The sequence below is a fragment of the Belonocnema kinseyi genome, chromosome 5 (genome assembly GCF_010883055.1).
Source record: "Belonocnema kinseyi isolate 2016_QV_RU_SX_M_011 chromosome 5, B_treatae_v1, whole genome shotgun sequence".
Classification (NCBI taxonomy): domain Eukaryota; kingdom Metazoa; phylum Arthropoda; class Insecta; order Hymenoptera; family Cynipidae; genus Belonocnema; species Belonocnema kinseyi.
Window position 1 is genome coordinate 82,044,214 of NC_046661.1, and position 15,069 is coordinate 82,059,282.

General features: G+C 27.6%; 1 protein-coding gene across 1 annotated transcript in view; it reads left to right on the forward strand.

The window, feature by feature from the left end:
- The window catches only part of LOC117173744 (eukaryotic translation initiation factor 5B), a 481,426-nt gene that overhangs the window by 259,987 nt on the left and 206,370 nt on the right, over positions 1 to 15,069 (forward strand). Inside the window, exon 12 of the mRNA XM_033362384.1 lies at positions 2,925 to 3,132. Within this exon, the coding sequence (XP_033218275.1) occupies positions 2,925 to 3,132 (208 nt within the window). The remainder of the gene's footprint in view (positions 1 to 2,924; positions 3,133 to 15,069) is intronic.

The following is a 15,069-nucleotide window of genomic DNA, read 5'->3' on the forward strand; positions in this document are numbered from 1 at the left end:
GCTATTTTATTAGTTGAGACAATCATTATCTTAGTTGCAGACATTAATTGAGCAGTCACTGCAACTAATGGAATTGTTGCGCGAACTAGTAAAATAGATATATATTACTAACTTAACAGTTGGAACAACTAACCATTTTTTACACGCACATGGTGCTATGGTACCATAGCACTATGCTTTATACTGTTGCTTATAAATGCACCTTTTTTATCAAAAACAAATAGGCAAATTCATCCTTATCGTTTCAAATTTTCTGCTTCTTTCCAAATTTCTTTTATCATTTGCCTTACCCAAGACAAATTCAACTGTTTTTTTTTTAATTCTTCTTTTCAGGGTAAGAATTTAACTCTTTTCGCTGAACATTAATGTTTTCTTCAAAATTAATATTTTGTTGCTGACAAGGCAACTCAAATCTTGTTTGGATGCAAAGTATTTTTTCCGGAAATGTTTTTTTTTTTATTTAGAAGTTCATTTTTTTGGATCAAATATTGCAGCTTTCTTGGATAAAAATACAACTGTTTTGTTGACATTTCAACTATTTCCTAGAAAATTTACTTTTTCTTTAAAACTCGTATTTTTGTGTCGAAAAGTCAATTAGAATGTTTTTTTATGAAGATACAACTCTTTTTTTGGAAATTTGTCTTTTTCATTAAAAAATTCACCTGTTTTAGTAGAATTTTCATTTTTCCTGGCCAAAGATGCAACTTTCTGGTTACAAAATTTTAAAATCTTCTTAAAAACTCGACTATTTAGAAGAAAATGAGCTTATTGTATACAATTCTTATTTTGGGATTGAAGTGTGAACTGCTTTTGCAGAATTTATATCTTTATTGGATAAAAATGCAGTTGTTCGTTTAAAAATCTCATCATTTTTGTTGGAAATTCACACTTTTCCTGTTAAAAATTCTGTTTTGTTGAAAATATATTTCTTGGAAAATTTAATTTTTGTTTAAATTTAATATTTTGGTGTTGAAAATAGAACTGAAATCCTTTCTGGATGAAAATTCCATACTATTCAAAAATAAAAAATAAAATAAAAATTGATCTGTTTTAAGGCGAAATTTCATCTTTCTTATAAAAAGTGCAACAGTTTGGTTGAAAATTAACAATTTTATTAAAAAGCCTTATTTTTTGAATGAATTCAACTATTTTGTTAAAAAATTAAATAAAATTTTGATAAAAGTTGTCTTTTTGGATTGAAAATTCAATTCTTTTCGTAGACACTTATTTTTGGTTAAAAAATTTTTATTTTGATAATGAAAAGTCAAGTAAAATCTTTTTTGGATGAAAATTCAATTTTTTTAAAAGTTGCTTTCTTTTTTAAATAAAAATTCATCTGTTTTAAGAGAATTTTCATCTTTTTGTATAAAAATGGAACTATTTTGTAGAGAATTCAACAATTTTATCATAAATTCATTCTTTTTCGTTAAAAATTCGGCTTTTTAGATTGAAAATTCAATTTTTTCCTAGAAACTCATTTGTTGTTTGATTATTCATATTTTGACTGTGAAAAGTCAACTAAAATATTATTTAACAAAAAAATTCAACTATTTTTTGAAAAATTATCTTTTTGTTTTAAAAATTCATCTGTTTTAGCAGAAATGTAATTTTGTTATGTAAATAAAACTTTTTTGTTAATAATTATTCTTCTTCGCTTGAGTATTCAACTTTTTTTTTAATGATTTGGTTGAATCAGTTTGTTAAAAAATAATCTTATTTAATTGAAAACTCATCTGCTTCGGTAAAATTTAAACCAAATTGTCAAAAATGTATTTTTTAGATTCTAGGCTTATGTCGTTGGTTGAAAATCTAATTGTTTAGTCGAAAAGTCTTCTTTTTTTAATTACATTTTTTAACTGAAAATGTAACTTTTCGATTTTTTTAAGATTGATCTTTTTTAGTTGAGAATTCAGCTTTTTTGGTAAACAAAAATTTCTTGGTTTGAGATTTCATTCTTGTTGGGTAAAAATGCATTAGTTTCGTGGAAAATTAATTTTGTTCTAAAACGTCTTATTTTTGTTTTGAAAATTCTATTTTTGTAGAGAAAATTGTGCTTTTTGGTTTAAAATGTTTGGGTTTAAATTTTAATTTTTTGATTAAAATACAGTCTATGAAACTTTTTTGTTGTGAATTTATCTTTTTAGGTTGAAAATTTAACTATTATGTTAACAATTTAATTATTTTGTTGAAAATTCAAGTATTTTGTTAAAGAAGTCATTTTTTTATGGTAGAAAAGACATTTTCTGCTTTAAAAAAAAATTAATAAATTTTAAAATTTTAAATTTGCATCTGAAATACTGTTTTGTTCCGTTTATAAATGATTTTATGTCAAAAGTATTACAAGATCAAGATGCTGTTATTTGAATGTTAATAATAAAGGAGAATGAAAAATCGTTCAAGATAAAATTAGGGAATTTTGACAATGAAGTTATCGAAACCCTGTATAATTCTACTAGGAATAACTAGGAACAAGTTCATCTTATAACTTAATCTTGATCTTATATCAGGATATAAGTATAGTCTTATATAACTGATCCTAAACTATCGTACATCACTCGCCGAACAATTTTTCTTGCTTATTGTCTATACTATGACCTCAAATTATCACCAAGACTGGCAAAGTGCTTAGTTCAGCTAATTATGTAGTTTGTAAGCTATGCTACTGCTATTTTATTAGCTGGGACAGCCATTTTCGTAGTTGCTCGTACTAATTGAATAGTCACTGCAACTAATCAAATTGCTGCAGCAACTAAGAAAATAGCTGTGTCATATCTTAATAACTAAATAGTTGGCCCAACTAATAATTTTCTTTAGTGAAATTGTTACTCAACTTCATCCGGGATACACCCAGAATACTTGGCAGTGTTATTTAAATTGTTACTGTTTGCAGTATTAGGAATTAAAAATAACTTCTTTTGTTGCAGATACGCGACGATTCTTGCCTTCGACGTGAAAATCGAGAAGGATGCCCAGGAATTAGCAGATTCTATTGGCGTGAAAATCTTCCAGGCAGACATCATCTACCATCTTTTCGACAAGTTCACCGCCTATAGGGAGGAGCTCAGGCAACGTAAACGTGACGAGCACAAACATATCGCAGTCTTCCCCTGCAAGTTGAAAGTCATGCCAACAGTGAGTCCTCTCAAAACATTACTCAATTAAAAAAAAATCTGTTTCCAATGTCCTTTCTTTCCGAACATCTAAATATCTAAACATCTAAATGCCAAATGTCAAATCTAATGTACAAATCCAAAACAAACCTCCCTTTCCCAAGTTCTCAAGATTAAAACCCTGAAAAGCCACCTGGTTGACCCACTCTTTAGTCGGAACTTGCAGGGATCACGATCAGTCCCCTATTTCCCTTCTTACCCAATTTTTTTAAACCCGCATAAGTAAGTAGCCGTCCATAAACTATCTTATCAATTTTGGGTATGTCCCCTTTGGCCCTGTCCCTCCTAGTAGACGACCCTAGTTTGCACCCCTCTACCCCTGATTAGTAAAATTAAATTTTTCTGAAAAAAGATCTTCTCACTTTGCTCCATTGGGAATTGAACCACAGAAATTTAATTGCCGGTCGGGTGCTTTCCCATTAAGCTATCAGAGAAATCGAAAGAAGAATATTTTTTCAGAAATACAGAAATATGATCGATAGTAACTAGCTTTGATGATAATACAGATTCCTTTAAATTACTCGGATCATAAATGTAACATCTGGCTTGAGATAGCGTGTATTTCCGAAAAAAGATTCTTCTTTGATCTCTCTAATAGCTTAATGGGAAAGCACCTGACCGGAGAAGTGAGAAGATCTTTTTCAGAAAAACTTAATTTAAAAATGTTTTCAGATTTATTTTCCATCTTGTCAGAAATGGCGTTAAGTATTTTCTGTTATTTGAAGACAACTGGATCGATAGTTTTGATTTCGATTTTCACAAATTGTGGAATCACATTTACACTATTCGATAGTAAGTAGCTCTGATAATAATACAGTTTCCTATGAATATGATTATTTATGATAATAATAATTTATTGATATGATCATTTATTTATTGTTTATAATTTAGAATCGATTATTTATTTTATTTTTTGCACAAAAAATATAAATATATAATCTAAAAAAAGTAATTTTCAACCAAATATATTAATTTTGAACCAATTAGTTGAATTTTCCAACTAAAAAAGTTTAATATTTAACCAAAAATAGAATTGTTAATTTTTCAGTTAAAAATGATTGTTTTAGCAAAAATACGAATTGTTAAAATTAATTTTATACCACGATAAATGAATTTTGCAACAATATAGTTGAGTTTTTAGCTAAACTGTCGAATTTTTTAAAGAAAAAAATGGAATAGTTAAATTTTCGGATGCAAAATTTAATGTTAAACCAAACCATAATGACTTTTAAACAAAGTAGTTTAATTTTTAAACAAAGAGGTGAATAATTTAAAAAAATCTTGAATTTTGAAGCTGATAGACGAGTTATGGACAAAAACAGTGAATTTTCAATCCCAAAATATGATTTAACAACAAAAAAGGTAATTAAAAAAAAGTTAAAAAATTACGTTTTCAAATAAATAGTTGTATTCTTAACCTAACTGTTTAATTTCCTACCGGATGAGTTAATTTCCAAGCCAAAACGAGAAATTTTCTACAAATCAGTTGAATTTTTAACCAAAACAGATTTATTTTCAACAGAGAAGATGATTTTTTTACCTATAAAGACGAATTTGTAAATAATGCTATTTCATTAAAGATATAGATTATTAAATTTTCAGTTGATAATGATTGGTTAAGCAAAAAATACAAATTGTTAAAAAAGGAGAATCATTAACCAAACAAGATTAATTTTCAACAAAGTAGTTACATTTGCAGCATAAAAAAATTAATTTTCTACCACGATAAATGAAATTTGCAACAATACAGTTAATTTTTCAGTTGAACCGTCGAATTTTTTTTATGAAAATAGTTCAATTTTCAACCGTAAAAGATGAATTTTCAACAAAATATATGAATTGTAAACTGAATAGTTCTATTTTTAACCAAATATTTCAATTTCAAACATACAAAGATCAATTGTAGCCGAAATGGTCGAATTTGAAAACAAAAATTCAATTATGTTTTAGCAAAAATAGTGTAATCCACCAAAAAGATGACTTTTTAACCTAATAATAGAATTTTTAACAGAAATGTCAATTTTTAATCAAGAAAGATAAATTTTTAACAAAATAGTTCCATTTTTAACAAGAAAGTCAACTTTTAATCAAAAGAGATGAATTAAAAAAATTAATTCAAAACCAAATTGTTGCATTTTTAAACCAAAAAGATTAAAGTTCAATAAAAAACAATTTCATTTGCAGAAAAATAGATGAATTTAAACTAAAACTTTGCTTTTTTTAAATATAGTTGAATTTTCAACAGAAAAGTTTATTTTAAACCAAAAAGAAAGAATTTTCAAACAAAAAAATTACGTTTTTACTAAAAGATATAAGTTGTTAATCTGAAAAGACGAATTTTCTATTAAAAAATTCAAATTATCAACAAAACTGTTAACCTTTTAACCGATAAAGATTGCTCTATAAGAAAATAGTGTGATTTTTTGCAACGAACTTTATTTTCAAACATTTTACAGCCAAATCGTCGAATATTAAAAAAAAAATTAAACTTCAAACTAAAAAAATTAAATTTCCTACAAAATTCTTGAATTTTCAAATAAAAAATTGATTTTTTTAGAAGACACTTCGTTCCATTTTTTACAACAAAGTGAATTTTACATTTTAAAAAATAAATTAAAAAAAATACGTTTCTAACAAAGTTTAATTTTTATTCCAAAAGTACGAATTTTATATTTAAAAATTTTTTTAAAATTAAATTTCTAGCTGCAAAAGATTACTTTGTAATAAAATAGTTGAATTTTCGACAAAAAAGTTAGTTTTCAACCAAAAAAATAAATGTTCAAGAATAAAAAAATCAAATTTTCGAAGAAAAATGATTCAACTTCAATCTAAAACTGTTTCATTATTGATCAAATATTCAAACTTAAATTTAACCAAAGAAGATGGATTTTTACAATATCGTTCAATCTTCAACTAACAAGAATTTTTTTCAACAAAATACATACATTTTCTACCAAATAGGTTTATTCTTAACTTACAAAGAAGACATTTTCAACAAAAAATGAAATATTTAAATTTTCAGATAAAAAAATTAATTTTAAACCAAACTAAAACAACTTTTAATCAAAGTAGTTTAATTTTAAACGAAAGAAGGGAATATTTAAGAAAACAAATTTTTAACAAAATTGGTCAATTTTGAAGCTAAAAAAGAAATTATCAACAAAACAGTTAAATTTTAATTACTTAAAATATAATCAAACAATAAAAAAGGTTATTTAAAAAAGTTCAAAAATTACGTTTTTAAATAAATAGTTTAAATCTTAACCAAATGGTTGATTTTCTACGAAAATATGTAGTTGAATTTCGAACCAAGAAGTTAAGCTTCAACCAAATCGTTTAGTTTCCTGCCAAATTGTTGTGTATGTATTGTATGTTGTGTTGATGTATGTATTTTGTTGCAAATTCATTTTTTTGGCAGAATATTAATCTTCTCTATTAAATTTAGCTGTTTTGTTAAAAAATGATTTATTTTTGTTTATATTTGAATGAAAATTAATTTTTTTAACTGAAAATTTACTTACTTCATTATTGGCCAAATATTTATAGATTTTATTTCAAAATTCAACATTGTGGCAGAAAATGTATGTATTTTTGTTCTAAATCCACCTTCCTAGGCGGAAAATTAATCTTCTTGATTAAATTTACCTACTTTGTTGAAAATGGAAACTTAATTCTTTTATAAAAGTTAGTTTTTTTGTAGAAAATATTTTGTTTTTGTGTGAAAATTCATCTATTAGGTTGAAAATCTATGCATTTGGTTTGTAATACTTGAAATAATTTGTTAAAAATTCATTTTATTAGTTGAGGATCTATCTTTTGGTTAAAAAATTAACTATTTCTTAAAAATTCATTTAAAATTAACATTTTAGTCGAAATTTCATAATTTCGGATTGAAATCTCCTTATTGGATTAAAAATTCAACAATTTGATTGAATTTTTTTCTCTTTTAACTGAAAATCTTTCTTGGTTTAAAATTCAACTCTTTTTTCGAAGAGATTTGCATTTATTTTTTTCAATGCATTTGAATTTATTTGAAATTCACCCAAAATTCTTAATAATTTATCCGGAATCGTCTAAAGTCTTTTGATTTCTCTTCAGTTTTTTTAGTTCGCATAAATTCTTCTAAAGTCACTAAATTTTATTCAATTCAATGGATTTTTTTTCTATTTTTTGCTTAATTTACTCTCAAACTGAATCAATAAATTTTGCATTTTTTCAACTATTTTCAATTCACTTGAATTTTTATTAATGTTGTCTAATTCTTCTCTTTTCCTTTAAATTCCTCTAAATTCACTCAAATTTGACTGAAATCAGTGGAATTTTGTTGTATTTTTCCAATTTGTTTTAATTCTATTGAATTTAACTTGAGTTTTTTTAAGATTTAGAATTTAACCTGAATTCTTATTAATTTCATCCAATTCCTTTGAATTCTTTAAAATTCAGAAGAAGTTTAGTCACATTAATGATACACATTATTCACTTTTTGGCATTCCTGCAAATATAAATTTTAACATTTAAAAATATAAATAAAAAAATTTTCTGTTCCATTTATAAAATATCTTATATTAAAAATGCGACATGTTGAGAATTTTCGTCTAAAAATATTGATGATTTGAGAAAATAAAAAACTAGTCAAGAAAAAATCAGGGAAAGGGGAGGGAATTTTGAAAATGAAGCTTTGCGACCGAAGCAATTAATAATTCAGGGTGATCGCTGGACCGGGAAATGACCGGGGATTTTATAAGACCGGGAAAAACCGGGAAATGACCGTGAATTTATTTTTTGACCGGGAGTTTTACAAATTTTTGGACAAAATCCGTCTAACTTAGATTTCAACCGTATTTTAAATAATTAGTTAAATTGTGAATTAAATTATGATAGCATTGAGTTTAGAATGCGTATTTAAATTAAAAGGATTTCAAAATGAAGTTTTAAAGACTTAAGAAATAAAAAATTAGGACCTTTTAAAATAGAAGATTTTTGATAACAAACATTTTTAGTTGATCAACTGTGAATATGAATTAAATTATGATTTTTAAATTTCAATTGCACTCTAAAATTTTTAAAATAAATAATAATTGATTGTAAAAAACGATTTGGCATCAGTTCACAATATTAGAACTTTCAGATTTTAACGTTAAAAAAGAAACTGTTTCAATTGGAAGATCTTAAGCAAATGTAAACGCCCTATTGAAACTTAATAAAGTATTTTTAATTTTTAAATAACTTTTAAATAATATATTTATGCTTAAAGGCATTTATTAAATTTCTGTCTAAAATATTCCATTTTTAAACCACGTAATTAAAAATTTTTCAACTAAAAAAAAGAACAGTTAATTAATATTTATAAAAATTTAATAAATTTAAATTACATTATCTTAATGTACATTTAAAATCAGTAATTATAAGTAAATTACTCAAAACGGAACAAAAAAACTAAACTTTGAAAATTACCATTTTAATTGTTCTATTTTAAAAAATTTAATATGTAAGTCAACTTCTTAATTTGGATATATAAATAACAAATAAACACCTATTATTGTTAGAAAAAATCGAGTAAGTTGAAGAAATATATACAAGTTTTGAAAAAATTCAAAATTATTTTAAAAATTTTAATGATTTCAAAAAATTTAAACGAAGTGTCTACGTGTGAAACTTTTGGCAAATTTCCAACATAATATTTAGAAGCTTTTTAATAACAAAATTTTGTTTAATTGCTAAGAAAATTGAAAATGATTTTTAAAATTATTTTACATTTGAATAATTTTAAAAGATATTTAGAAGCTGTGAAAAACTTTTAATAATATTTCTGAATTTGAAAAAATTGGAAACAACATGTAGATGTTTCAATATCTTGAAATAGAATAATCGAAGCGTTTTAAGGATTTTTAAACTATTTAAAATTAAACTAATTTAACATAATTTAAACAGAGAATTTTCAATCTTTTACAAATTTATAGTTGGAACTAGAATTTATTCAGAATAATAACCGGGAATTTCATATCTTAATTAATTCTGAATTGAAACTGGTATTTATCCAAAAGAATTATAATTCTTCTTGGAACAGAGAATGTTAAAATTTAAATAAATTCCGAGCTGGAACAGGGAATTTCTTATTATAATGAATTCTAATTCTAAATTGAAACAGGAAATTTTTGAGAAAAATTAAAGATATGAATTGGAACAGAGAATTTTACAAAAATTCGAATTCTTTTTGGAAACGGAAAATTTTCGAAAAGTATTCAATTCCGGATTTGAACAAGGAATTTTCAATTTTTTATCAATTCTGAGCTGGAACTGGAATTTATCCATGAGAAAAACAATTCTTAATGGAAAATTGAATTTTTTCAACAAAATTATTGTACAGTGTTAAAACGAGGTATTTGCGAAAAAATTAAATTATGAATTGGAACAGGGAATTTCTCCAAAAAGTTGTAATTCTTACAATTAGTTGAAATAGAAAATTTTTGAAAAGAATTAAAATTCTGGATTTAACCAGGAAATTTTTTGAAAATAATAAAAACTCCGCATTTAAATAGGGAGTTTTCAATTTTTAAACAATTCTGAACTGGAATTAGAATTTAAAATTGCTTCAAAATGGTATTATTTTGAATATTTTTAAATTCAGTGATTGATTCTTCAATTTAGAGCATTTATAATTATAACGTGGATTTATATTTTTGGGAATGAATCTTTGAACTCTACAATTTAAAAAAGTTAAAAATTTGTAATTTGGCAGTTTAAATACATTTAATTTAAAATATTTCAGTTGAAAAGTGATAGTAGCTTACACGTTATACGTGCAAATTATTGAGCATTTGAATAAAAAATTGTTGAATTAAACAAATTTTAAACTTCAATTTTCGAAGTTTCAAATTCAAGAGTTTCACTTGGAGTGCTTTCATTTGCAGTTCAGTTCTTATTACTTCGAATGGAACAACTAGATTTAGTGTTTGCTTTTTTAAATTTCATCGACCGTGAAAAATGTTTGCGAACCGGGAAAAAACCGGGAAATGACCGGGAACTTTTTTCTTTGACAAAAACAGTCATCCTGTAATTAACCCGGAAAATTAATCAAATTTGACCGGGAATAATTGGAAACGACCTGAAAATTGAAATTGTCGCATGAATTGCCACCCTGTGCAATCATATCACAGCAGATAGAAAATAAATGTGAAAGTCGATCAGCAGGGTTTATGATATGATTAATGGTTGCCAAGACCCGATCAAAACAGGAACTCATTGATAAACTTTAATCGCATAGCAGATCGCTATAATTTGTACGGGGCTTATCTCCTAGTTGATTAATATGATGAGAAGTAGTTAGTAAAAGCAGTTCATTTTTCATTCTTCATTGCACCAGGAAATTGATCCTGGCTCAGTTCTTCAAGATAAATACTTAATAGGACAGACTCATCGAGAGTTGAAACGCAGAAGACCTCCATCTATCATCCTAAAATTATTTTTTCTTTCACAAAAGGGAATTTTCTGTTCAGGTTGAACAAGGGGAGACGACCAATTGTAAACTTTAGTTTCGGTTCATAATTTTTTTAGATGAAAGCTCTTATCTCAGTAATAATTTGCCAAAGCAGTAATATGCGATTTTTTGCCGTTTTCAAGAAAATCGACTTTGAAATATTCACGCTTTCAACTCTCGCTGTTTGCAATTTTTATTTATTTATTTCTTACTTAATAAAGTGCATCTAATGTTCATATTGCAATTTGAAACAAGATAACAATTTTCCTAAAGAAGGAAAGTAAAAAATTTTTTTTTACAAAAATAAAAAGAGAAAAGAAAATTTCTTTTGTTTTTTTTTGTATTTTTATTTCTATAAAAAAAATAATAAACATTTGTAAAAATAAATCGCTAAAGTTTCGCCACTCATTCAGCACCCTTATCAAGACAAGAAAAATTTGAGCAGACAAGAACAGCAACGAAACCACGATGCTCTCTTCTTGAAACCCGAGAATCGGGGAGAGATACTGGGATTTTTCCGAATTACTTGAATTTCTCCGGATTACAAGTATATTATCCTGGATTGCTCCAGGTTACCAGTACAGTACTCCAGATTAGAACAGATTTACTACCGATTAGAGCGGGATTATGCCAGATTACAAGTGTATTTCTCCATAATACTGGGATTACTCCAAATTACCTCAATGATACCAGATTACAAATAGATTACTCTGTATTACCCTATCTCCAGATTAATAGTAGATCATCCTGAATTATTCAGTATAACAAGTGGATCATGCTGGATTACAAGTGGATAAGACCATATTAGAACTGGATTAATAAAAGTGGATTATGCTGGATTACAAGTGGATTAATTCGCGTTACAAGTGGATTGCTTGAGCTTACAAGTGGATTAATCCGTTTATAAGTTAATTACTTCAGATTAAAAGTGGATTACTTAAGATTAAAAGTGGATTATTTAGAATTACAGATTTATTATTCTGGTTTAAAACTGGATTATTCCAGATTAAAAGTGGATTATGCTGCATGAAAAGTGGATTGCTTCAGATTACAAATAGATTAATCTAGAATACTGGGATTTTTTCAATTTACTTGAATTACTATATATTACATGTGGATTACGCGACCTTGAACCGCATTACAAGTTTATTAATCCTGATTAGAACTAGATTTTTGGAAAATAGATGCGAATTAAAAAGGGATTCTTCTTGATTACAAGTGGAATATTCCGCAATATTCCGAATCACTCAAATTACGGCGGGTTACGAGTGGATTGTCCTGGATCTCTTTGGATTACAAGTGGATAAAATCTATTAAAACCGGTTGACCCGATCTTAGAAGGCAGAGTCTGCAAGTGGATTACTTAAAATTACAATTTTATTATTCTAGTTTAGAACTGGAGAATTCTAGATGAGAACTGTGTTTTTAAAATTAGATTACAAGAGGATTACTCTTAATTACAAGTGGATTACTTCATGTTACAAGTTTATTACTATGTGTTATAAATGGATTACTTCGTGTTGCGAGGGAATGACTTAAAATTACAATTATATTACTTTAGTTTAGAATCAGATTATTGAAAGTGGATTACTTTGTGTTTCAAGTTGATTGCTTCAGCTCACCAGTGAATTATTTTAGATTACTAGTGGATTACTTTGGAATACTGGGATTTTTCCAGATTACACGAAACTCTCGCTTTCAGTCACCCCGTTCTCGGCCTTCCTATAACTGCTGGCTCACGCAGTTTCTCAGGGCAGTAGGCGTAGGGTGTTGCAAGTGGATTATTTTGTGTTGAAAGTGGATTACTATGTGTTAAAAATTAATTGCTTGAGCTTACAAGTGAAATATTGTAGATTACAAGTGGATTACTCTAGAATACTGGGATTTTTCCAAATTACTTGAATTAATCTGATTTCACGTGGAGCATCGGAGATTGAACTGGATTACAAGTTTATTACTTCTGATTAGAACTGCATTGTTTCAAATTATACTCGGATTAAAAGTGGATTCCCTTGGATTACAAGTGGATTATTTCGGAATATTCCAAATTATATAAATTACTCGGATTACGAGCGCATTATTCTGGATCACGGTGGATTACAAGCTTATAAAGCCTATTAAAACTGGATTACTTGAGTTTATAAGGGATATCCTTAAAGCAGATTACTTAAAATTACAATTGGATTACTTAAAATAACAATTTTATTGTTCTAGTTTACAACTGGAGACCTCTACATTATAACGGTATTATTAAAATTGGGTTACAAGCGGATCATTCCTAATTACGAGTGGATTACTTCGTGTTACAAGTGGATTACTTAAAATTACAAGTGCATTACTTTATTTTAGAACTGAAATATTAAGAGTGGATTACTTCGTGTTGCAAATGCAATACTTTGTGTTACAAGTTAATTGCTTCAGCTCATAAAGGAATTATTTTAGATTACAAGTGGATTACGAGTGGATTATGCTGCAATATTCCTAATTACTTGAATTACAGCGGATTACAGGTGGATTATCGTGTAGCATGCCGGATTACAAGGTGATAAAACCTATTAAAACTGGAATACTTTATTTTATAAGGGAGATCCTAAAAGTGGATTAATTAAGATTACAAGTGATTTACTTGAAATCACAATTTCATTCTTCTAGATTAGAACTGGAGAACTCTAAATTAGAACTGTATTATTAAAATTCGATTACAATCGGATTACTACTAATTACAAGTGGATTACTTCGTGTTTTAATTGGATTACTTCGTGTTACAAGTGGATTACTTAAAATTACCGGTGTATTACTTTATTCTCGAAGTAGATTATTAAAAGTGGATTACTTTGTTGATTACAAGTTGATTGCTTCGGCTCACAAGTGAATTATTTTAGATTACAAGTGGATTACTCTAGAATAGTAGGATTTTTTCAAATTACTTGAATTACTCCATATTACAAGTGGATTATCCGAGATTGAGCCGGGTTACAAGTTTATTACTCCCGATTAGAACCTGATGGTTTTGAATTAGAAACGGATTAAAAGTTGATTCCCTTGGATTACAAGTGGATTATGCCGCAATATTTCGAATTACTTGAATTACCTCGGATTACGATACGGATGGTTCTGGGTCACGGTGGATTACAAGTGAATTAGTCGGATTGGAACTGGATTGTTCCACTTGAGAACTGGATTACGCTGGATTACAAATGGATTACCCCGGTGTTCTAGTTGATTACTTCAGATTACAAGTTGGCCACAACGAATTACAATGAAATATTCTAATTATACTGGATTATTCTTATTGTACGTGGATTAGCAGTACCGATCACCGAGCGGTCGAGCAGATTACCAGAGTTGTTTCCCCCTTGGAGAAAACCTGTTCGAAACTCTGCTCTGCGGTAACGAATGTAAAGAGTGTAAGCCATAGAAGATCGGCGTTTATCGACAAATGTGCACTCGGCGATCAGCAGCCGACAGGAAGCTGAGGGTGGACCCCCCTGAGCACCGGAAACGACAGCCTTTATAGCTTATCGATCATATCGTTAATAACGTCTCCTATGTAAAAGTCGAAAAGTTATCTTTTTTTTTTCTTTTTTCTTTTTTTACACGTCCTGTTATTGCTCCTGCTCAGCTCCTCGTTCAAAACGGACGCATATCTTAACTCTTAAGTTTATGGCACTTTTTGCTACCGGTCGTTAAAGTTGAGGATGTTTTGTAAATTGGAGGCTCTCTCTCGCTTACGAGGCTTTCAAATTTTAAAGCTTAAGCAGAGTCAAGATCGAACGCTTTCGAGTTCAAAGGCTTCAGATTGCTTCAACACATTTTTTTAGAATAGATAAAACCGGAAAATTATAGTGAGTTTATTTTCAAACCGGACATTGCTTTAATCCCTGTTTTATTAGGAAAACATATCCAATGATGTGTGTGGAAATCCAATTAATAAAAATCCCATGGCGTCATTTTCGACTAATGTCTTGAAACTTTATTGAAACTATAATTATCGGAAAAGTCTGTGTTTATGAATGGTTTTGGAGGTGTTATTCTGTTCCTTTTTTTTTTGTAGAAAGATGGCAAACTCCAGGACCCGTATTCAAATTTCCTGTTTCACAATCTCTTTTATGTTCAACAATTCAAGTTTTTAATTTCCTCCCAGTTTCAACTCTATAAACTTTATTGCAACATTTGCATTTTATCAAATAAATAACATCAGACAAATTTTCAACGCTACAACTGTCTTCTTTCTTCAATAAATAATAATCTAAAGTATTAGTGTTTTGAAATAAAGATTTATATTGAAAGTACAAATCCATTTATTTTTCTTGCAAGTACTATTATACGAGGGTAGTTCAATAAGTCCTTAGAATGAAGTATAAAAACAATTTTTTTTTGGTAAATTTTTTTTTATTTTTCAACATAATCTCCTTGGAGCTC